This window comes from Solanum verrucosum, unplaced genomic scaffold (assembly GCF_900185275.1).
Source record: "Solanum verrucosum unplaced genomic scaffold, falcon-dt-bn FXZP01000103.1, whole genome shotgun sequence".
In the NCBI taxonomy this organism is placed as follows: Eukaryota; Viridiplantae; Streptophyta; class Magnoliopsida; order Solanales; family Solanaceae; genus Solanum; species Solanum verrucosum.
Genome location: NW_026020048.1, coordinates 6,800,998 through 6,825,925, shown reverse-complemented (window position 1 = coordinate 6,825,925; position 24,928 = coordinate 6,800,998). Strand labels below are relative to the sequence as shown.

Below are 24,928 nucleotides of genomic sequence, written 5' to 3'. Positions count from 1 at the left end.
TAGTGTTATAAACTAGATGAATAATTTGAACGAATGGTAAGAGCAAGATAATTGATTATGATGACCAAGATTAGTCATTGAAGTACTGAAAAATTGGTGTCTTTCAGAGTACAAATGCAGCTTTGAAAGGTAGCAACTCAAGGATCTAGACTGAGAACTTATGCTCATGAAAAAACATTGGAAAGGGATTGTATGGATCATAATCACTAAAGCGCATGAAAGTGGCTCTATAGATCAACGAAAATTTACTCAATTTACGTGGCAAAAAGCTGAATTAACAAATTTAAAAGATTTAAGGATAATATTAGTACAAAGAAACAGTAAACATGAGAATGCTATTGGAGAAACTGGCACAACGAATATTCTCATTTATACAAAGGGCCATGCGTTGAGAACTTTCTTTCTCAGGGATTCTACTTGAATTTGGAGAATTACGAAGCAACCAAAGAGAAGAAAGGGAGCTTATCTTGATTTGCAATCTGCATGAAATCATTCACAGGCTGGTTTCGTGTCAAAGCTGCTTAAGCAGATTGCAAAAGCTTGGAAAGCAGAAAGTGGATAGCGGTAGTCCATGGTGAAGATGTCTTTTCCAATTTTTCCAAACTGTAAAATTACTTTTTCTTGTTCTGCGACTGGTATATTGTGAGATGGATCAACTGCTGCCACTAGCTGAAAATTTTTCACAGAAGCCACCGTAACACGGCCTTTAAAATTTAAGCACCAGCACTGCAATTGTTCATGCCACCTAGGAGCCTTGTTTTTTAGCACAAGCAGCTGTTGAGAAGTCGCTGTCGCTGTCACTGCTGACCTTGAAATGCCAGAGGAGCTGATATCCATGGCTGACTCCTTTGCTATTGCGAGTGGTCCAGAAAATGACTTCTCATCAAAAGATTGTGGGAATGATTTAGGTGTTGGAGCACTGCCACCCTCCTGGATTGAAGACAAGGGGATAGAGTGCATGGCAGAATGCATTCTCCTAGGTCCTCTTGTACGAAGAACATTGAGTTCATACGAAATGGTAGCTACTCTATAGTTGCACGCAGGTACTCTTGGAGAAACTTGTTTTGCGTGAAATCTCCGACTGAGACGACCAGGTTGTTGAATGGCTGCATCACTTGGAGGTTGGCAATCATGTATAGAGAACTTGGTCCCAAGAAAGTTAGATCTGGTCAAATTGTTTTCAAACATTATTAAAATGGAAAGTAGAAGCTTTTCTTTGCCTCCTGCTAATTTAAATATAATTGGAAATTTGATTGAACTTGCCTCAGTTTACCGGCATACATATTGCTAGCTCGAGAAAAATCATCTGCAACAAATGATATCACAAAGTCTGTGCTTGTCGCCCTTCTGATTTTTTTGGCAGACAACAATAGTTTATCCCTCTCATCCTCAGCTGTCGTGAAGTAAAATATCAGTTATGCATCTTTCATTGACTTGGAAGAATTTCCGATGAAAAAGATAGACCACAAACATCAGTAGAAGTTATAAAAGGTGCTGAATTTCCGATCTGGTGTACTAATTTGATTGTAAGATACAATACATCAGCTTAAGTGCAAGTTCCCCATTAAAGATGGATCTTAAAATCTTTACAGGACAAACAGGATAGGCAGACGATATTACTTACATGGAGTCATGCCAAAGTAGAGACGATAAACTGAATTAGCTCTGTCCCGTTTAATAAAGCACTGGATTGGGGATTCACGGGGACCCGGCTGGTTTAAACATGGAAACAATAAAAGATACTATCTTTTAATATCAATCAACATAAAAAATAGACATAGAAAGGAAAGTGAAACAGATTAAGGTGATTACCTGTTTCAGTGAAATGGGAAAGGTAAGCCTACCACATTCCTCAGGAGTCTTAACAATCTCCTTGGTAATTTCCCTCCATGATTTGCAAACAGATGCACAAAAGAGAAGGGCGGATCGAGCAGGCCATGATGCCTCACTCTCTTCAACCCTGCGGATGATATCCAAAAGAAGTTCAGGTGGTAAATTTGCCCATTGTCCTTGTTCAATTGGATCAGAAAGGGCCACATCAGGGACTATATGTGACCGGGTTCTGTTGCTCCAATGCTTTCTTTCTGTTCCCCTCCTTGATATATTCCCTATACCATCTTTCATCTCACGAACAATGCTCTTCAAAGACATTTCTATCAATCACATCAACTACACCTTTCCTTCAAATGGAAGAGTAAATCAATTAGAACATTTTCACCTTCAAACCATAACATTAATCAAGTCTGGTTCAACTCGGACCCATTTAATTTCAATTCAAAATACGTCTTTTAAGACAAACTACAAATGTTTTCATCAAAATCAATAGCTTTGGTGAGGGAGAAAAAAAAAAAGATCTACAAGAATGTCAGAACAGGTGCTTTATGTCATTTCAAGCCTATCCAAAGTTTCAAAGCACTCAAATTCGGAATTCTGAGATCCCGCAACAATTTTATTTTTTAAAAAAAGAGAAATTCAAAATGTGAGTTTCTTTACAAAAGCAAAAAAAATAAATACCCAGGAATAAAAAAGCGAAAAAAATTCAAAATGTGCGATCTTGTAGCATTTCTATACTATCTCCGACGAAAAACCAAAAGCAGAGCCGACATGCAGCTAGGAAGAGAAGAAGAGATTAAGAATATGAAATACATCCAGAGAACAGAAATGCATCAAAACACATAAAAGGGTAGGAGAAAACCTAAAAAACACGAGTTACAAAGAAGATGAAATCGTTGAAAGCAAGCTGCGGGATGCAGAGATCGAAGAAGGAAAAAACGCGGCGAATGAGGTGGAGGTCCTCACTTCTCAGGTGGAACCCTGGGTCGGCAACGCTTTAGACTTTATGTCATGTCGCCGGAAACACCAGTGGCACCACCACCGAAAAACCGCCGTTAATTCCGCCAACAAATTGAAGGAAAAAAATTCACGAGCTAGGAAGACGAAAGGGGCTTCTTTGTGTGCGTATCTATCAAAGTTTTCCCACACCCAGATGTGTCAAAAATAACAAAAATGGTCCCTCATATTTGACGGTATTTATAAAATAATATCTTAAAAGTATTCACTAAACATTTCGGTGCTCAAATTTCTCGAGGCAATGCTCTATATTACATCAAATATAGTAGAAACTATAAAAAATTATATATCTCTAAATGATGTAAGTTTTTGCTTCTTTTTTTATTATTATTATTATAGTTCTATCAAATTTAATATATAGTAGATGTAGTGTTAGCGTATAATTGGAAAAACTTACTAATTATTTTTTTGAATTTTTAACATCACACTTATTTTAAGATAATTTTTTTAAAACTAAAATGTCACTTATTTTAAAACGAAAAAAATACAAAACTATGCTCTAAATAAACATAAAGCATGCACTTCATAGATTGATAAATCTATACTCGTATTAGCAAGTGCACGATTTTAATTAGGTTAAAAATGGTTTTATGTACTTCTAAAAATGGACCGAAAAATTAGATAGCCGTTAAATATTATAACATAACGTATTTTTATTGTGGTCACACGGAGTCAAACGCACTGATCTAGCTAACTATTGTTTTATTCGTTCTAAAATGAGAAAAAATATAAAGTCACCACTGAAGTTATCTCGAATTTTCAAAAAAACACTTTAACTTTGTGGGTGTCCTAACAATTTAAGAGTGTTGTAAATATCCCACTTTTCACCCAACCTCAATTGCAAGAAAAGAGGTGCAATCACGCACCAATTGTTGTTTGATACGTATTAAATTCTTTTAATTTTTAATTTTTAGTTTCATTTTCATTTTTTCTATTTTTATTAACTTTATTTTCATTTTCCCCCTATTTCTTCTTAAATCTTCATAACTCAAATCTGTTCTTTGTTGTAAATCCTCCAAAAGTAGCAGCCATTGTCGCCTTCAACGTAGCCTCCATGATGCTTCCTTGTTACTAACACTATTTCCGCCACTAAAACATCACTAAAAAAAATCAATTCAACTCTCAAGTTACTAAAGCAAGTTATTAGACAAAAAAAAAATGGAGTTTCCTAGTACTCTCTAATCAATGGAGTTCACATTTGTATTTTTTTTTAAAAAAAAAAGGATAAAAGAAGAAAAAGAAACAAAGAAAAGCAAGAGACAAGAAAAAAAGTGATAAAAAATGGATGAAGTAAATGATCTTCTAAGTTGAAGAAGATGAAGAAAAGATAATTGGATTTTGAATTTGGGTGAAGATGATAATGGGGAAGATGATGTAATTTAAGTAAATAATTAATAATAAAGAAATAAAATGACACATGACACGTTAAGACTTGTTAATGGCAGTGAAAAGACTGGGTCACGCGCCTCATGTGCGTGGTAACAATCAAGACGAGGAAATGGATCAAAATGGCCCATTTACAAAGATATTAAATAGTTTTGTGGGGTGATAGGACACTTCCAAAGTTAAGGTGTCTTTATGCAAATACGAGACAACTTTAGTGGTGTCTTTATGTCTTTTCTATCCTAAAATACTTATTACACTTTTTATTTATATGTTTTTAAAGAAAATATCGGAGTGTTTTAATTATTATTTTATTATTAATAATAATAATTTTATTCACTGAATGGTTATTTAATTTAAGTGTTATTAATTCATAATTAAAATATTTTTAATTTTTAAGAATATTTATTATTAAAGATTATTTTTAAAAAATATAAATATACCTTTTAACTTAACGTTAGATCACATTTATATTTTTCAACTTTAAATATGAACAAACGCTTAAAGTTATATAAAATATATAGATATATGAGTCATATATAATATAATATTATAGTACATTTTTAAAATTACGATTAAAAGTTTGAGACGAAAGAACTGTATTGAGTGTCACGAGGATGGTAGGATGGTTTGGTGTGCTTTTTCATCACTTTTTGGGGACGCGTGTGAGTGTGTCATTACCTTGTTCAAATGTCCCTCTCCACCATATGCTTCCCAAGCACGTGCTGATGGTGACACAAATGTAATTTTTCAGAAATTCATATTTTTTGGCAATTTATAAAATGAATAAAAAAACTAATATGTTTGATTTATTATGTGAACAAATATAAATCTCTTATATATAAAAAAAAATAGCAAAACTTATTTTAAAAATCAAATTCTTTCCCAATCCTCTCACTCATTCTAACTATTGGAGGAGCGTTATATTAACTAATTGAGAAATTTAAGAGGGAGATAAATATTCTCGTTATTAATTAAGGCTATTAAATATATTTTTTCTCAACTAAAAAATAAACTTAAAAGACATACAGTATATGAACCAATCTAGTACTTATTATATTCTAAATCACCAAATTCAGAGCATTTTCTTTTTCTATTTATAGGAGGATCGATCTATTATTGAAAAGCAACATCCATTCATGAGCAGTAAAAAGATTATAAACTCTTAGCTGAAAATGATTAAATGGACTCAATAAACAGTGTGACTATACATATCGCTCTCATTTTCCTATTTTTTTATTATTTTTTTCATTCAATGTCCGATATTTCTATTATGGTCAAACTAAATTTAGATTCAGTTATTGCATGACTCATTTTAGTGGGGTATCACTTCCAATAATATTTTATTTTATTTTTAGGGACAAATAGCGATCCCAATAAACTTTTTCTATTTAAACTAAAATCTCAATCATCCCATCATATTTCAAATTAGAGTCATTTTCCTAATTTTGTGTTTGCAGATAATAATCCTTAAGTTGATATGTTGTTATTTGTAAGGAATCACACAAAAGATTACAATCACCAAACGATAGAAACAGCGTGAAAACCATTCATGGTCGGATTGTGACGAACTAAAAGAATAAGTACAACATATCAACTTTTTACACCATCACATAAAATTCACTCAAAATAATAGTTATAAAATCTTCATAGCATATATTTAAGGACAAATTACTTATTTACACTCTTTTACTTACCTTAATATCCATTTATCCCTACTTATTTCAAAATTTTCAAAAATCCCTTATTTACCTATATATTTCGCATGTATCCCGTGCACAACGCTATGTATCCCGCTATGTGGAATGTATCAAACGCTATGTATCCCGTGCACAACGCTATGTATCCCGCATGTATCCCGTGCACAACGTTATGTATCCCGCTATGTGGAATGTATCAAACCTAATGTATCCCGTGCACAACGCTATGTATCCCGCTATGTGGAATGTATCAAACCTAATGTATTCCGTGCACAACGCTATGTATCCCGCAAACATCATTTTTAAGGGATTTTTGGTAAATAGAAAACTAGAAGGGATAGGATGTTATTTAGTACTTATAATATGTGGTTTCTATAATTTATACATTTAATGACATAAAATCTGCATATCATCAATTATGATCAAAGATTCAAATTTTTTCTTTATTTTACTTAAACTTCATGCTTCAGACAAATAAAGTAATTGATTGGTTCGTTGGCGCAACTTTCGTGTAACTCCATGCCGATGGAGCCATGGAGGTGTGGAAGACCTAATTGGAGGTAGTATATGTCAGATTTTGCAGTCTCTTTCATTGGACTGTATTAGCGGGAACATCTCTTTTCATTTGAATTTCTAGTGACCCCACCAAAGCATGTTTAACTGTTATCGGTTACTACGTCAGTCTATTTTTAATTATCAAAGTTTCATTTTTTAGAGTCAAACGATAATAACTTTGATTAATATTTTACTATGTATTTTTCATCATATTGATATGCAAAAAATTGAAATTTATAGTTTTGAATATCTAAATTTTTTATGTAAAATATCAAATTAATGTAATTTAATTTAACTTTGAAAATTAATCAAATTGACTTTCAAAAAGAGCGTAACATAACAATTAAAAGTGGAAAAAGGGATTATATGACATTTAGCTCGTTCATCTTGACCACAAGTCCACCACAACCATACCAATTTGCATAGAAAGTCGAATTAAATTGAGAAATTATATCATTCGTTAAATGTTTAACATTTCTTTTCTTACATTATAATTTGTTTGACTTATCAAATTTTCTTTTAAGTTGATTTAATAGTTCATCAATTTCAACTTTTTAATCATTAAAGGATGCTTTTAGTATATTATACATATTTTTAATCTAAAATCATAAAATTTATTAAATTTTGTGTTAAGTAAAAACAAGACGAATAAATTAAAACAAAACGTGTATTATTGATTTGAAAGTAGAGTAAGTCCCCCCTGACAGTAGATGTACTTCATAAAAATGTTTGTTGTCATGTGATGCTCGACAGAGATAAGGTATTTCATGTTTGGGCATCCATTCCGTATCTACTCATCATTCATTCCCACGACTTGCCAGCTCACAAACTTTGGCATTTTCTATTTTTTCTGTCCTATATTTTTTAAAAATTATTTCATTCGAGAGGATTTAAATTGTGTGTATTTAGAGTATAAAAAAATTCTATGTACACTTACTTAATTATCAAATCATCGATTAATATTGTTGATTGTGTACAGTTAAATGTGGTTCGTTATTAAATAATAAATCGATTAAAATTTATGTATACCGTTGACATGGGATTTACTTTAATCTCTAATGATAAGTTGGTGTAGTTGTTGATAAATTGAGATTAGACTTTCAACCCTGGAAACTGTTTTAGGTATTTTTATTCCTTGTCTATTTTTGAGAAAACTATCTAGCAACTGATTTTTTATAAAATAACTTATGGATCTTTCAGATTGTGGTGCAACAATCAATTTTGAGTAAATTGATGATCTTATGAGAAAACATTAGACTATGACTAAAAATTTGTATGTTTTGTAAAGATTAGACGATAATCTAATGGTTTACATGTAAGGTTGAGGTATGAGCTAATATTAGACTCGAGTCTAAAGTTGTCTGAAAGGAAAATATTTCAAAAAGGTTATATTTGCGTAACTTTTAAAATATGAACAAAATTTAAATGATGGCATGAAAAGTTCAGCGGGCTGTTTTTCTAGATGGGCTAGAAATAGGTTCTTGTTAGTCCAAGCTAAGTGGGCTGCGTCCTCCTTTGCTGCTGGAAAGCCCATCTAGCAGTTACTTAATAGGGGAACTTTCACATATAGCCACTCAAAAATAGTCTAATTACTCTCCATAGCTATAGTTTGATAATTACAATTCGTAGCTACATGTTATATGGAGGAGAGAGGCGAGCGAGACTGGGAGAGAGAGGAGAGAGGCGATGGAGAGGGGGCAAAGAGTGGAGAAAGGTGAATTGTATATGTATATAGGTTAGATAATCGTATATTATACATATATATTTGTATATATGGCAAGCGAGATTGGGAGAGGGAGGAGAGAGGCAAGCGAGATTGGGAGAGGGAGGAGAGAGGCGAGCGAGATTGGGAGAGAGAGGAGAGAGGCGAGCGAGAGAGGGCAGAGAGTGGGAGAGAGGTGAATTGTATATGTATATAGGTTAGATAATTGTATATTATACATATGTATTTGTATATTCTAACGAATTATACATATACAAACATGACTAATTATACAACTCGAAGTCAGCCCGCGTAATTAATGTATAATGTTAGTCGTGAGTGGTAATTATAGCAAACTATAATTATGATGAGTAATTAAGTAGTATAAGTTTGTTTAACCGCGTAATTTTCCCTACTTAATACTAACACCATTGGCATTCTCTATTCATTTTCTTAACATAATTACTTCTACGTCAACATTGTATTTTCTCACCAACATGGGTTGTGATGCAGTAATGAGACTATTTCAACCTTGATTAGATGTCCTGGTTTTGAGCCTTGGGTATGAAGAGAATCATGTCGGGAGCGCCTTGAATGGGCCCTGCAGTGGGCATTGAATTGAGAAAATTGTATAAAATAGCAAATTATTAATTTAAATTAAATGTTATAACCACAGTTTCATTTTATTCTAATCCGTAGAAAACACTTGCCATTCGCCTCTCTCCCTAGAAATCTCGCTCGCCACTCTCCCTCGCCTCTCTCACTTTATACAAACACAAATGTATAAATTGCGTTTGTGTTTGTATAAAAGCGAGAGAAAATTATATATACAAATACATATATTTTCATCATATACACCTATAATTATAAAAATACAGATATTACCCTACCAGTTCTCTTTTGTCTCTCTCTTTCTCGCTTTATACAAACACAAATTATACAAATTACAATGTATAATTTGTATTGTATAAAGCAAGAGAGGGAGAGAGATTTGATATACAAATGTTTTATTTTGATTCTATTGTATACAAATTCAAATTTAATGCAAATATACAAACATAAAGAACATATACATATACAAACACAATTTTCATAGACACAGACGCCTGATTTATACAAATCGCTGCGATTTATACAAATCAAATGCCTGCGATTTTTATACAGATCTGATGCTCCATAGCAAACATAAAATTTGTTATGGTCCGCAGTTATGCAAACTATAGATATAGCATACAAATATGATTTTTATGTTTGCTAAACCTAAAATTTACTCATTTGAATTTAATCAAGACTCCAATATAAGCTCCAAACATCGGGTGACAAAAAAAAACTTGTATTTTCTCATATTTAATCGAAAAGGTTAAAGAGATCTATGTATTTCTATTGTGAAAATGCTTGATTAATTGCATAAAGTTAATTTGTAATATATTACAGTTTTTTCCCATTTAAGTATTTAAGTCAATTGAGACATTGTATGTTCTGATGTGAGAATGTATGAATAAAATAATAATGTAATATTTGCGTCTTTTAGGTGAAGGGTTACATCTGTTAAATGTCTACCAATCTTCATCCTTCTTCACTATAGTCTGTTACACTTTCATATAACTTTTTATTTAATTTATGTATAGATATATTAACAGTATATGTAATTATTTAAGATTATATTTAATCTATTATAACATGTAAAATATCTTTTTTAACTTTTTTTATTCTTAATCTTAGTATTTACGGATGATTATTTGTATTTTTCTTTTTGGTGATCTAATAATATATAAAAAATTCTTACATGTCATGTATAATATAAATTAAGCTCTCTTAGAATACTAACACACGAATAATAATAATAACAATAATAAAAACCTAGTTTAGAGGAAAGTAAAGGATAAACAATGTTAAATACTTATTCGCATCAAGTATCTACATCAGATTAATAGAACTTATCATAACTAAATAATTTAATACAATAAAAATATATATTAATTAAACGATGATTAAGTAATAGTTTACTTGTATACAAACTCACAGATGATAAAAAAAATATCTAAAGAATGATGATACTCATAATAGGTCTTCATGATTATAAAAGCATAACGATTTTTTTTTATTTTTTTTTATGTTAGTTATATTTCCTTCAATTTTATAAATGTCTAAATCAATTGCTAGGATGAGCAGCCAATGAAACTGAGTCTTCAACTACCATTCATTTCTAGTATTTCCCATGAGCTCGATAGGAAACTTCCAATGTATTTGATCCCTATTTTAATTTTTTTTTTATCTATTTTGTAATTTAACAGAGTAATATTTTTTTTTAAATTTAACAGAGTAATAAATACTTAATGTTCGACATATTTTTTTTCCTTCCAAAAATGAACTACAAGTATAATAATTCATTCCTTCTGAAAAAATACGTCATTCCTTTTATGTAAACCTACTTTACCTGAGTTTTATTTTAATATTTATTTTATACTTAATTCACCAACCCCGTTAGTTAGCATGTACTAATATATATCAGATTCATAAGTGATATTTCCCTTTTTGTTTTTCTGCTATTTCCTTTCCTTAAATTACCGAATCAAAAGCAAAAATCCCGAGCATATAATTAAACTTGCATACAGAGGCGGACCCAGTATTTGAAGATAGGGGGCATCACTAAGAGTGGCTCAAGGGTAAGGCTAGGAGTGACTTAAGGGTAAGGTTAGCGGAGCATCCTGCTTAGGTCTTCGAAAATTTTGAGTCCCCAATAAATTTTAATAGTGAATTTTATTATTTTATTTCACTTTAATCAATATTAAACATTATAATTAAAAAAACAAAAAATTAAAACCAATTTTCGTGAAAAAATCACCCGCATTTCCCTTTACATAGTAATTTTTAAATAAATAGCAACATAGGCAAAATACAACATCTTTCTTCATACTATTCACCAACCATCTAGAATATGAACCCCTAAACCATGCCTTATAAAATCGACACATTTTCGTTCCGAATCTAGTTTGAGGTTATTCATTATCATTAATATCCGGTTGACAAGGACCTTGTTGAATATAGTGTCTTCTCACTTCATCTCGTATCCTAGGGATATATTTATCAATGGATATTCTTTCTCCAGGATTCGGTTTAAGTTATAAAACGCGAAAAATTGTCTCTAAAACTAGAACTTGGTTGAGAAGAATTATGTTTTGTCAAAAATCTATCCATTTCAAATCACAAGAATCAACAATAAATTCTTACAAAAAAAATACGTTTATAAAGAAGAACTTACCAATTTATGCGAGATAGTTGAAGTAGGACTTTAATTATGCAGTGAAGAATACTTATAAGCGGTAGATTTTCTCGAAGTCTTATATTTTGTTTAGAATTGTTCTAGGATAGTCTTATATTTTGTTTAGAATTATGCTAGGGCTTTTATTTGTTTTTAAATTCAATTAAGAAAGGAATGGGACAAAAGGTTTTTTTTAGAGAAAAAGCTGAGTTTAAAGTAAAAAAAAAAAGTTACCTTTGACAGGAATCGATAATGAGACAAAAGTTTTTTGTAAAAAGAGAAAACTGAATTTTAAGTAAAAAAAAAGGCTACCATCGTTGGGATTCGATCTCGAGCGGTCGCTCTGCAAATAGGCGACTTCGACCAGTGCCCCCGCAGCAACTCTTAGTTGCTAGGGTGCACAATTAAATATATATTAGTTTTATCAACTGTCTATACATATATATACGATTTTTTTTTAAAAAGTTTCCGGGTGCACATGCACCCTCACAGATGCATGTGGGTCCGCCCCTGCTTGCATATGCGTTTGGTTTGGAAAAATTATTAAAAACAATGTCGGATACAAGTTTGAAAAAAATAGAGTAATAATTTAGTCCAAAGGTTCATTTCCTTAAAATGATACCTGAGCAAGACCTATCCCAATTTTTGTTTCTGATGTTACGTTGCCCCCATATTAAATTGTCCAATATGCTTCAAATGTCTATGTGTGTGAAGAATCAGCATTGAGGGTAAAAGTGATGGATTATGTGCATCTATTTTGGAGTTGAGTTAAACCCCAATTCTAAATATGATATCAGAGCAAGACTCATCCCAAATTTTGTTTAGGATATTTGGGACCCATATCAAATCGTCCAATATGATTTAGATGTCTAACCCTACGCATGAATGTTTGTGTGAAGAGTCGACATCGACAGTAAAAGGGACGGGTGGTCTCGTGACCTGGACAATACTCACTTCTTGAACTAACTTTGAGATCGACTTAATTAAACCCAAAATTCATTTCTTCTAACACGTTCAACTATATCTATTTGTTCATTGATCAAATGCAATGCAGCAAATTATACCTGGTAATTTAACATATTTTAGCTGCACAAGTTGTTTTTTTCTGCTACTAATGTACAATTTGTTTCGTATGAGGGGTTGTTCATCGTTAAAGGAAACCTTAACAGAACATTTTAAGTGAAATCTAAGCAAAATGTGGCCATGAATTCGAGGAAATAAAGAAAAGCAACTAAATCTTAGAAGTAAAATTAGCTCTAAGAATTAATAAGTCTCTGCAGAATCTTTATTACTTCACTCCATTTTGTATGTGTTTTTATCCTTAATAGAGGTGACATGAATCGATTCAACTTGTATATACTAATAAAATTAATTTTTTTGTTTACGCTATCAATATATTTTAACCTATCATATTTTTTATGTTACTAATCCGAGTTTCGATGAACGTTTACCCGTAATCATCTTTGAGAATTATAAGTATATGGAAACTATGGAAGTAAGTTAGAAATATGGTCCTTATTATATGCGTCCATCTCAATATGCAATAGCACCAAACAGTGAAATTATCTTCTTTCTTTACGGTTAAGGTAAAGTTGATATACTAAGTACTATTTTAAATTCTTCTTTGAATATATTCGCTTTAATTTTGAATTTAGCCTCTACGTCAGTCAATGGCTCACAAAATGTCTTCATCAGAATTTGCTTAAAAGCTTTGCAGTACAGCCCATTAGAATCCTTTTCCACCTAATCTCTGTTACAACAAACTGATAGAATTTGCCTTCTATCATTTCACTTGTATAAATATACCTCTAATTTACATCTTTCTCTCATCATCCAAACAGTTGTTCAATAGCTTCTTGCAAAGAAAATGGCAATGCGGACAAGTTTGTTAGGCGTCCTTGCCTTTGGTTTTCTTTGTTTCATTTGTCTACCTGCTGAGGCTGCCCTTAAGAAATATCAATTTGATGTTAGTCTCTTCATTTTTCAAAATGTGTTTTTGTTTATTTTGGTTCTTAGCTACTGTTTGTTCTATACACTAGCTCATTTGGCACCTTTTTTCGTCTTTTACAGGTTAAAGTGTCAAATGTGAGCAGATTGTGCCATGCAAAACAAATGGTTACAGTTAATGGAGGATTTCCGGGGCCAACTATATATGCTAGAGAAGGAGATAGAGTTCAAATCAATGTTACTAACTATGCACAATATAACTTGTCCATTCATTGGTAACAACATTAAATTTAGATGAAATTAAAATTTATTCTAAACTTTCAGGGGATAAAACAGAATATTTTTGTTCTGATGCTTGCAGGCATGGTTTGAAACAATATCGCAATGGTTGGGCAGATGGTCCAGCTTACATAACTCAGTGCCCTATCCAGACAGGAAATAGCTATGTTTATGACTTCAATGTAACAGGACAAAGAGGTACCTTATGGTGGCATGCACATATTCTTTGGCTAAGGGCAACTGTCTATGGTGCAATAGTGATCATGCCACAACAAGGAACTCCCTTCCCTTTTCCTCAACCAGATAGGGAAGAAGTACTTGTACTAGGTGAGTGTTGGCACTCGTTAATATACATAGAATTCAGCCCCGAAATTTCTTGTACTTCTCTTAGTGCAAAGCATGAATGGAACATGACATTTCTTATGTTTAAATTTTGATAGGAGAATGGTGGAATGCTGATGTTGAACAAGTTGAGAAACAAGGAAATGCATTAGGTTTACCTCCTAATATGTCTGATGCTCACACGATCAACGGAAAGCCTGGGCCTCTTTTTCCATGTTCTGAGAAACGTAAGAATTAAGATACTGATATTTGTTCAAGTATTCAAACCCTGTCGTATCAAAATAAATATGACTTGCAACAATGTTTGCATGCAATCATACACATACTAACCATGATTCATCAATTACTTGAATATCTTTCTCAGATACTTTTGCCATGGAAGTTGACAAAGGAAAGACATACCTGTTGAGAATTATCAACGCTGCTCTCAATGATGAGCTCTTTTTTGCCCTGGCTAATCATACCTTCACAGTGGTAGAAATTGATGCAGTCTACACGAAACCATTTACCACAGACTCCATTCTGATTGCACCAGGCCAGACTACAAATGTTCTGGTTCGTGCCAACCAACTTCCAGGAAGATACTTCATGGCTGCAAGGGCCTTCATGGATGCTCCAATCAGTGTGGATAACAAGACTGCCACTGCTATATTCCAGTACAAGGGAATCCCAGAAACCGTGATTCCAAAACTTCCTACTTTGCCTGCACAAAATGACTCAGACTTTGCTTTGAGCTATAACTCTAAACTCAAAAGCTTAAATACTCCCAAATATCCAGCAAACGTTCCCCTAAATGTTGATCGACACCTCTTTTTAACAATTGGCCTTGGGAGAAATCCTTGTCCCACCTGTCTAAATGGAACTAGGCTAACAGCTTCTTTGAACAACATTTCCTTCATCATGCCAGAAACTGCACTTCTTCAGTCTCATTACTTCAACATTAAGGGTGTATACACTCCAGATTTCCCAGACAAACCACCTACTCCATTCAATTTTACAGGGGCACCCCTTACAGCCAACCTAAGGACAAATGTAGGCACAAGGATCAGTAAAATTGCTTTCAATTCCACTGTTGAAATAGTAATCCAAGACACCAACTTGTTATCAGTGGAATCACATCCTTTCCATCTCCATGGCTACAATTTCTTTGTGGTTGGAACTGGCATTGGAAACTTTAACCCCAAAAAAGATCCAGCAAAATACAACTTGAATGATCCTATAGAAAGAAATACTGTAGGTGTTCCAACTGGTGGTTGGACTGCTATTCGATTCAGGGCTGATAATCCAGGTACCTAGTTTTCAACCAAATTTTGTTAAAACTTTTCTATTGTTTTGAAAATTTATTGTTGACATATCCATTTTTTTGTGAAGGGGTCTGGTTCTTCCATTGTCATCTGGAGTTGCACACAGGCTGGGGACTGAAAACAGCATTTTTAGTGGAAAATGGACCAGGATTAGATCATAGTATTCTGCCTCCACCAAAGGACCTTCCATCATGCTAATTTCAAAAGGCTTTACTTTTATATGTCCAGATGGATTTCTTGTAAAAGTTTTACATAATTTGTTTTATTTTCCCATAAGAAAGCCAAATGCTTTGAAGATTATACACACTTTAGCCAGTGTGCGAAATTGGAAAAATGAAGGAGGAGTTTTTATCCCAGGAATTTAAATGTAATTTGAGTTGTAATAAAGGTCCACACATAAAAATGTGATTTTGGGCTGTTGTTTTTTATGAACTTCCCTATCTACTTGGATTGAAATATAATACTACTTGACTTGACAGTTTTATCAATTATAGCAAACCTGAATTAGTACCTGCTATTTTAAGAAAAAGTCCTAAAATTTGAGTTCGATCATCCATCCATATATAAAAATTGCTACAAAACTCTGTAAATTTAGAGAAAAAGCCCAAAATAATCCCTCAAGTTTGAGCACAAAAAATTTACACGAGTGCACAAACAGTTCTTTGAGTATTTATTCATGTAATGGAAGTGTTAAAAAGTTGAATAGGAACTTAAGGAATAAGGGAAGACATTACCAGAAAAATTAGAATTTTCGATGAAATTCAATTAAAATTATATTCATCATAATTATTTCTGATGGGACTTTCTATTGGAAATTTTGATTTTTCTAGTAGTGCCTGAGTTGGAAAGTGATGCAAGTGAAATAGGGATTAATTTCATAGATGTATAACTCTAGTTCTATCAAGAATTTGACCATGGTTTTAGGGGAAAATCATACTAGCACTTTGAAGTATAAAACTTATTCTCAAATTTCAGTATTTGGGTGGATGCCTTTATAGAATTTATGTAATATTTCATCTGGTGAAATAACAGATAAAATTGAAAACATTAGTAACGTAGAACAATGTTTAAATGAAAGTGTACTGTATCTTTTGGTTTTGTTTTTGGCAATTAAACACTTTTCATTACCAAAATGATCTTAAAAAGTGTACTACAATAATTTTACTGAATTTCACATATCTATTAGCGGTTCATTTTACTCGTAAAATAGATTGATTATGATTTTACCCCCAAAAAATTATAGTGCTAGTAAGTGTCACTTATTTTAGGCCTCCAAATTTAAAGATCCCATTTAACAATACTAAGATTTGTATTCTTAAAAATTAGAAAAAATTATATAGTTAGTTTCAATCTTTAGTTTAAGACTATACGATTCAAAAAATATTATTTATTTCTTATTAAACTTCAAACTCCATGTCAAGTCAAAATTAGACAAACAAATTGAAATGGAGGGAGTACTATTTACAAAACAAATAATTTTTTCATATAGAAAGAGAAAACAAGTTTGCATCTCAAAATAATTTTTTAAAATATATATTTACAAACACTTTGCATTTTAAAAAAATTAGAATAACAGATTTTAAATTTTTAAAAAAAGTATTATTATTACTCAAAAATTTAAGAGATCCGATTTATTTTTTATTTTAGGCCATGAAAGTGCTTGAGTCACCCCCAATTACAGTTCTAAGTTATCAAAATTAATTTTTTAGTTAACATACCATTCAAGGAAAAAAAAAAGTGAAGCGCCTAGTTGAGAGGAGTAAATTAATGAATGAAGGTGTTATTTCAGTGTCATAGATAATAAAATTGAGTAGCCATAAAAACATATGTAAATGGTGATACTCATAGTAGGTTTACATGACTACAATAGGACAACGAACATTTATGTATTTTAGTAATATTATACTAATTTCTTTCCTTCCTATGTCTAAATCAATATGCTATTTTTTGACCAACCAATAAAACTGCCGTCAAAAAATATACCTACATTCTACATGCTAATTAACATGCACCTTCTTATACTATAGCTAGGCAAACTTCTTTCCTTTACCGTTAAGGTAAAGTTCATAAAACTAATTTATATTTTTCTTAGCTTGAATGTGGTGGATTTTGAATTTAGCCTCTACGTCAGTCAATGGCTTTAAAAATGTCTACATCTGTGTATTGCTTAAAGGCTTTGCAGTAATACTTTTTGTACCTAATATATCTCTTCCCTTAACAAACTACTTATATGACATTTCACTTGTATAAATATGCTTGTCTCATCCCATTCCACATACTTGTCATACACCTTTTAGCCAATTAAGGAAAATGGCAAAGCAGACAAGTTTTTTAGGCCTACTTGTCTTTGGATTTCTCTGTTTCATTTGTCTACCTGTTGAGGCTGCCCTTAAGAAATATCAATTTGATGTTAGTGCTTTCAAATTTTGAATTATGTTTACTTTTGGTTGTTTTCTTTTCATCATGGTAAACTTTTTGTGGTAAACAGGTGAAATTGTCAAATGTGAGTAGATTGTGCAATGCAAAACAAATGGTTACAGTAAATGGCGGATTTCCAGGGCCAACTATATATGCCAGAGAAGGAGATAGAGTTCAAATCAATGTTACCAACTATGTACAATATAACTTGTCAATCCATTGGTAAGATAAATTAGAATTAGATGAAAATTGAAGTCTCTCAACTTTCAGCTGCTAAAACAGAATGTTTTTGTTCTGATTCTTGTAGGCATGGTTTGAAACAATATCGTAATGGTTGGGCAGACGGTCCAGCTTACATAACTCAATGCCCTATCCAGACAGGAAATAGCTATGTTTATGATTTCAATGTAACAGGACAAAGAGGAACCTTATGGTGGCATGCACATATTCTTTGGCTAAGGGCAACTGTCTATGGTGCAATAGTGATCATGCCACAACAAGGAACTCCCTTCCCTTTTCCTCAGCCAGATAGGGAAGAGGTGCTTGTTCTAGGTGAGCATTGGCGTTCGTTAATACATATAGTATTCATCCCCAAAATTTCTCAAAGTTCTCTAATGGCAAAGAATGAAAGAAAATGACAGTAATGCTTCTATGTGATTGTGATGCAGGGGAATGGTGGAATGCTGATGTTGAAGCAGTCGAGAAACAAGGAAATGCCTTGGGTATTCCTCCTAATATGTCTGATGCTCACACGATTAACGGAAAGCCAGGGCCCCTTTTCCCATGTTCAGAGAAATGTAAGAATCAAGAGACTGATATTTACTAGAGTATTTTAATCATGTATGTTTCTTAGAGTATTTGCTTCCAACATAATTCAATATGTGAATTTCTTTTTCAGATACTTTTGCCATGGAAGTTGAAAAAGGAAAGACATACCTGTTGAGAATTATCAATGCTGCTCTCAATGATGAGCTCTTTTTTGCCCTGGCTAACCATACCTTCACAGTGGTAGAAATTGATGCAGTCTACACGAAACCATTCTCCACAGAGGCCATCCTAATAGCACCAGGCCAAACTACAAACGTTCTGGTTCGTGCAAACCAAGTTCCAGGAAGATACTTCGTGGCTGCAAGGGCATTCATGGATGCTCCAATCAGTGTGGATAACAAGACTGCCACTGCTATATTCCAGTACAAGGGAATCCCAGAAACGGTGCTGCCAAAACTTCCAACCTTGCCTGCACAAAATGACTCAGACTTTGCTTTGAGCTATAACTCTAAACTCAAAAGCTTAAATACTCCCAATTATCCAGCAAATGTCCCCCTAAACGTTGATCGGCACCTCTTGTTTACAGTTGGCCTTGGAATAAATCCTTGTCCCACCTGTCTTAATGGAACTAGGCTTACAGCATCTCTGAACAACATTTCCTTTATCATGCCACAAACTGCACTTCTTCAATCTCATTACTTCAACATTAAAGGAGTGTACACACCAGATTTCCCAGACAAACCACCTACTCCATTCAATTTTACAGGGGCACCCCTTACAGCCAACCTAAGGACAAATGTAGGCACTAGGATCAGTAAAATTGCTTTCAATTCCACTGTTGAAATAGTAGTCCAAGACACCAACTTATTGTCGGTGGAATCACATCCTTTCCATCTCCATGGCTATAACTTCTTTGTAGTTGGAACTGGCATCGGAAACTTTGACCCCAAAAAAGATCCAGCAAAATACAACTTGATCGATCCTATAGAAAGAAATACTGTTGGTGTTCCTACTGGCGGTTGGACTGCTATTCGATTCAGGGCTGATAATCCAGGTACCTAGCTAGTTTCTGACCAAGTTTAGTTAATGAACTTTCCTATTGTTTCAAAACTTTTTCTTAACATATCCAATTTTGTGTGAAGGGGTCTGGTTTTTCCACTGTCATCTGGAGTTGCATACAGGCTGGGGACTGAAAACAGCATTTTTAGTGGAAGATGGACCAGGATCAGATCATAATGTTCTGCCTCCACCAAAGGATCTTCCAACCTGCTAATTTCACAAGGCTTTCTGTTTTCAATTTGCTTCATGCACCATAAGCTAAGGAAGCAAAGGCTTCAAGGATCATACAAATTTAGAAAGGAATTTCCATCCAGAAAATTCAAGGAATTTGAGCTGTCATAAACTTCCACACATAAAAATGTGGTTTTGGATTGTGTTTTTTCTTTTGTTGTCAATTTGGATTGTGTTTTCATGAACTTCCCTAATTCGTTTAGTATCAATCATTGGATTGAAATACGTTTGTTGATACTTGCTTTTGATTTGTCTCTATCTAACCTATATGACAAAAATTCGAGTCGTGCAATCAGTCATTAATCACGATACCAAATATTACAATTTGGATTGATCACTATAGCAAACCTGAATTAATCCAGTTAAGCACCTGAAAACCTATGGCTAATCAAGAAGTCGGAAAATATTTCGACTACCCCATGTAAGAAAATGCAAGCGACAACCAAGAAAACACTTTTGAAGAATATGTCGGAACTCCAAGAGAACCACACATATATCCTAGCTACTTACAACAGAAAAGGACATCCTAGCTACTTTGTTTTTAATTTCCTAGGTGGCATTTGATGGGTTTGGGAGATAAAAGTTTTTGACTTTGGCTTTTGAAAAATAATTTGCAACCAGACTCTTAAGAACATAAGCATTAAAATGAGTGAAAAATTACGACAGACAACTAAACAAATATTCCACTATAAATAGAAAAAATTGGCTTACAATTATGGTCAAATGGGATTACTTTTCTTTAAAGTCAATTTCTTCAATAAATATTCAAAACAATAAAAGCAAAAGAAAAAAAAGAATATTCGAAGTTATTGTAAAGGCACAATATCCAGTTAAGTAGTTCAGTGGACAACAAGGACTGCACAGAGCAATAAAAAGAGAATAATTTTCCAGTTGAAAGCAATAAAGACTAACCTTTTTGCAAATCCTTTGTAATTTTGCCATCAAATAGAAGATGGCAGCATTGTCTATGACCTGGTCTTGCTCTCCCTTAACCTCCTCAAAATTTCGGCGAGTTAACCGGTGAGTTTCACTTTCATTTTTTCATCTCTCTATCATAGTTTTTGGGTATGTCTTCTTCTTTCATTTCACCCATTTATCAATCAATTTTCTGCTACCCATCTAGTGATTCATTTTCAAAAATACAATCTTTTTTACTTTGTAAGTTTGAAAAATGCGATCTTTTTAATTGGGGTTTTGTGTTTGATGAGAAATTGGCTGAATTGACGGATTGCGGTTGGTTACAGATACTCAGGGATGACATTTGCAAGTGTGAAATCTACTGAAGGGTTGGGAAATTTACCCAAGGTCGTTTTGACTTCTCCTCATGGAAGGTACACATTCTTAGTTTTTAATTGATGATTCTGGAGGTATGATGGAAAGTTTGCTGGCTAACAAGTAGGATTGTAAGAAATAGTTGTGGCAAAAGAAGTCGGCAGTTTGATATTGAACCTTAATACCAAACCATAATGGTACTGCATTATGCAGAAAAGATCTAACCTTGAAGGATTAATATTATTACCTTTGTTTCAATTTGTTTGTCTTGTTTTAACTTGACACAAAATTTAAGAAAGTAAAAAAGATACCTATAAAATGTCCTTTTATCTTGTAGCAACGTGTCATGTTAAAAATTAGAATTAAAGAGTTGCCAAAAAAAGGAAAGAGACATACTTTCTCACAAATGGATTATGTAATGAGTTGGATGGGGAAGATCTTCCAAGTTCTTCATGTTGAACTGATCCCGATCTGGACCAAAAGCTAGTTACTCTAGAAATAAAAGTGATGTCTGATCATGCTATCAGCTGTTTATCAGTGAGATTAGTGGTACTGCATTAGTCATTCTGATGGCAATATCATTTGTTGAGTAATGCAGCAATGCATACTTCCTATAGCTTCACAAGTCCAAAACACTGGGTTTGTACTATGTAGAGATATTGAATAGGCACATCAAAAATGTTCCTGGGTACTTACCTGAAAACTGGCTTATGTGGTCGATTGGCTGAAAGTCCTTCTTTCCTTCATTTTGCAGTGAGGCTGAGCTATATCTATTTGGAGCTTGTGTCACATCTTGGAAAGTAGACAGTAAAGATCTACTTTTTGTTCGACCAGATGCTGTATTCAATGGTCAGAAACCAATCAGGTCATCAGCCAGTTTTCAAGTTTTAGAATTTGGTCACAATTATATTTGCTCTTTTAAACAGCTGAAACTTAATCTTTCTTCTTCCTCAACACAGTCGAGCACGTTTGATGATTAACATTCACCTGACAAGAAGCGTTTTTCTTTACTTTTGTTAAAGCTGCAGTATCATCAATCTTTTACTATCTCTACCTTTAAAATTTAAAATTGGAAAGAACTAAAGAGGTTATATCACCTTCCTTACTAACTATTTTACATTGTACAGTGGAGGAATACCACATTGTTTCCCACAATTTGGACCTGGCCCAATTCAGCAGGTAAATTACTTCTCATGTTTCAATGAATATAGTTGAGAGGTAGCATTTCTTAATTGAGAAGCAACTCCTTTACAAAAGCATCAAGTGACAGTTTCTTCTGCCAATGCACTCTAGCCCTCAGCTACATGCTAGAAAAATAGTTATGCTACATGCCAGAAAAATAGTTATAGCTCCACTTACAGTTCTATTGGTAATTGCGTGATGCAATACCTTAACTTATTCTTGAATATTTCATGCTATCTGATCAGTTTCTGAATGCTGGTTTTGAGTCTTAAATATGCTCATCTGGTTGACAGCACGGATTTGGAAGGAACGTGAATTGGTCCCTTGTTAGTTCTGAAAATGTGGAGGAGAAACCTGTTGTTACTGTGGAGCTAAGGGATGGCCCTTACAGCCGTGCAATGTGGGACTATAGTTTCCATGCTCTTTACAAGGTTCGAGTAGTAGTTATTTATCTTTCGCCTTTCCAATCAAAATATTGAACTTGTTTCTCAGATCACTTCTGTAGCTAATTAGAGTCACAGACAGCTAAACTGGACGAATACCTGTTTGAGTATACAGAAGGGTGAAAGCTAATGACAGATCCATGGGGGAATGCCCAGCTACTGTTGCATCTACAAATAATTCCCTATGTTAATTTGTAACTTTTCAGAAGTAACTACATAGAATGTGCTAATCCCCCCTTTCCCTACATATTTTAGCCCACAACTTTTCAAATCCAAGCCCTATAATTGGGTATGTGACCTTTTGTTGTAAAGAAATTTGATAAAGGACTCTCAGTTACATACCTTGGTATAGTACCTATTTGATTTGATAGATGTCTATGCTATACCTTCTGCTCTCTCATAGTTACAAGAAAGATTCTTTTGATCATGTGTGGTACATGATAAAACTTCTAATTTCTCATTTTGCAATTGCTTGCAGATCACCCTTGATAAGAAGACCCTCTCAACGGAACTCATAGTTAAAAATACTGACAACAAACCATTTTCATTCACTACTGCACTGCATACTTACTTCAGCGTAAGTATTTCTCTGGCAACTTGTGCGTGGAAATTTCCATAGTTTGAGTGCATCTCCTAAAACTCTTAAAATTTATCAGGAATTCAAGACCTGTCCAATTATATGCTAATAAATAATCCTGTTCTGCTGCCTCACTCTTCAAGTCAAATAGGCTTCTCTTTTTCCTTTTCTTTTTTCTTTTACCTCAAGCATTTTGGCTCCATAGGTGATTGGAGGTTAACTCATTTCCTTAGAATTTCATAATCTTTGGGGTAAAGTTGATTCATGATCATCGTTGAGATTGTTATCCACTAAAAAAGAATATTTTATCATCTAATATTCTCTTCTTCAGGCTTCTGTAACAGGTGCATCAGTTAGTGGCTTAAAAGGTTGCAAAACTCTAAACAAGGTTCCTGATCCCACAAACCCTGTTGAGGGAAAGGAGGAAAGGTCAGTATAAGATCTCAAATAGATCAAGAAATTGTCATTCTCTTCTCCCAGAACATACTTATTATCTTAAAGAATTCATGACTGCTATTGAGAACCTACATTCTCTGCAAACGTATGTTTCTCCGGGAGATATCTGGTTGGGCTTTATATTTTTATCATCGAGCCAGGTTAATACTCTTCTTAATGATAAACTATGATAATTACAAATGCACATACAAACACTCACGTTTCTAGAATTTACTTATACTTTAGCACTAGTTTGTTGTCAAGGTCATTTAAAAAATGATACGATTCTAGTACATGCATATAGGTCATTCTCTCAAGAACCTAATCCTCATTCTGATAATTTTACCTGTTTCAGGGATGTGGTGACATTTCCTGGATTTGTAGACTGTGTTTATCTTGATGCACCTAGCGAGTTACAACTAGATAATGGTTTGGGTGATAAGATATCTATCAAAAACACCAAGTGAGTTACTAGTACCCAGCCACATTGCCGTAATGGAGTTTAGTAAAGAACTATCTAGCCCCCCTAGTTGTCTAATTTAGCAAGTTGCTTGTGTTTTGTATGTGCAGTTGGTCTGATGCTGTTCTATGGAACCCTCATTTGACCATGGAACAAAGCTATAAAGATTTTGTTTGTGTTGAAAATGCCAAGGTACTTGCAAAGAATCTCTCTGTATTTCTGAATTGACGCGTGTGATTAGATTTCTGTGAATTTACTTTGAGGTGCTGCGCGTGATCTCTTCATACATTTGATTAAATTGCTAACAAGTATCCTGTTGTCTGTCGACTTGCGTGGTCTTTCCTCTTACTTGTGGTTGAGAAGATTCAAATACTTGACCTAATATGCAATTTATTCATATATTTTTTTGGTGTGTTTTCCCTTGGTTCATATCAGATTGGAACAGTTCAGCTTGAACCAGAGCAATCTTGGACGGCTGTACAACATCTAACTGTTGCTTAAAGATACCTCCCGGAAGAGAAATCAACTTTTTGGAGAAACTCTCCCCTGCTTTTCAATTTAAAAGACTCACTTGAGAAAATGATTGAAAATGGCAATACAAAATAAAGAATAATGTTGTATCTCACATGACCTGCATTTCATAGCAGTTTAAGAGTGTTCAAGTGATATTTTCATCTTCTTTCCCATCAATCTCCTCTGTATTTGCAAAATCTTTATTGTACAAGATAAATGAAATGAAGCTGCAAAATGCATAAGCTG

At 33.4% G+C, this 24,928-nt stretch overlaps 4 protein-coding genes across 4 annotated transcripts; 3 read left to right on the top strand and 1 right to left on the bottom strand.

The window, feature by feature from the left end:
* Positions 1–274: 274 nt before the first annotated feature.
* On the bottom strand, positions 275–2,166 carry LOC125822527 (tubby-like F-box protein 5). Its single transcript, XM_049501935.1, has 4 exons — positions 1,813–2,166; positions 1,625–1,712; positions 1,264–1,393; positions 275–1,165 (listed from the first exon to the last, which is right to left on the bottom strand). The coding sequence occupies exons 1-4, from the start codon at positions 2,149–2,151 to the stop codon at positions 490–492; spliced, it is 1,233 nt and encodes a 410-aa protein (XP_049357892.1). The 5' UTR covers positions 2,152–2,166; the 3' UTR covers positions 275–489.
* Positions 2,167–13,249: 11,083 nt separating this feature from the next.
* On the top strand, positions 13,250–15,522 carry LOC125822371 (laccase-11-like). Its single transcript, XM_049501766.1, has 6 exons — positions 13,250–13,418; positions 13,523–13,674; positions 13,761–14,005; positions 14,119–14,247; positions 14,385–15,308; positions 15,392–15,522. The coding sequence occupies exons 1-6, from the start codon at positions 13,320–13,322 to the stop codon at positions 15,520–15,522; spliced, it is 1,680 nt and encodes a 559-aa protein (XP_049357723.1). The 5' UTR covers positions 13,250–13,319.
* Positions 15,523–17,608: 2,086 nt separating this feature from the next.
* LOC125822372 (laccase-11-like) lies at positions 17,609–19,799 on the top strand. Its single transcript, XM_049501767.1, has 6 exons — positions 17,609–17,733; positions 17,813–17,964; positions 18,050–18,294; positions 18,411–18,539; positions 18,641–19,564; positions 19,653–19,799. Exons 1-6 carry the CDS (start codon positions 17,635–17,637, stop codon positions 19,781–19,783), a joined length of 1,680 nt encoding a protein of 559 aa, XP_049357724.1. The 5' UTR covers positions 17,609–17,634; the 3' UTR covers positions 19,784–19,799.
* Positions 19,800–20,603: 804 nt separating this feature from the next.
* LOC125822468 (putative glucose-6-phosphate 1-epimerase) lies at positions 20,604–24,818 on the top strand. Its single transcript, XM_049501865.1, has 10 exons — positions 20,604–20,820; positions 21,045–21,131; positions 21,827–21,937; positions 22,200–22,251; positions 22,548–22,685; positions 23,176–23,274; positions 23,606–23,703; positions 24,065–24,172; positions 24,280–24,361; positions 24,605–24,818. The coding sequence occupies exons 1-10, from the start codon at positions 20,753–20,755 to the stop codon at positions 24,668–24,670; spliced, it is 909 nt and encodes a 302-aa protein (XP_049357822.1). The 5' UTR covers positions 20,604–20,752; the 3' UTR covers positions 24,671–24,818.
* Positions 24,819–24,928: the final 110 nt, after the last annotated feature.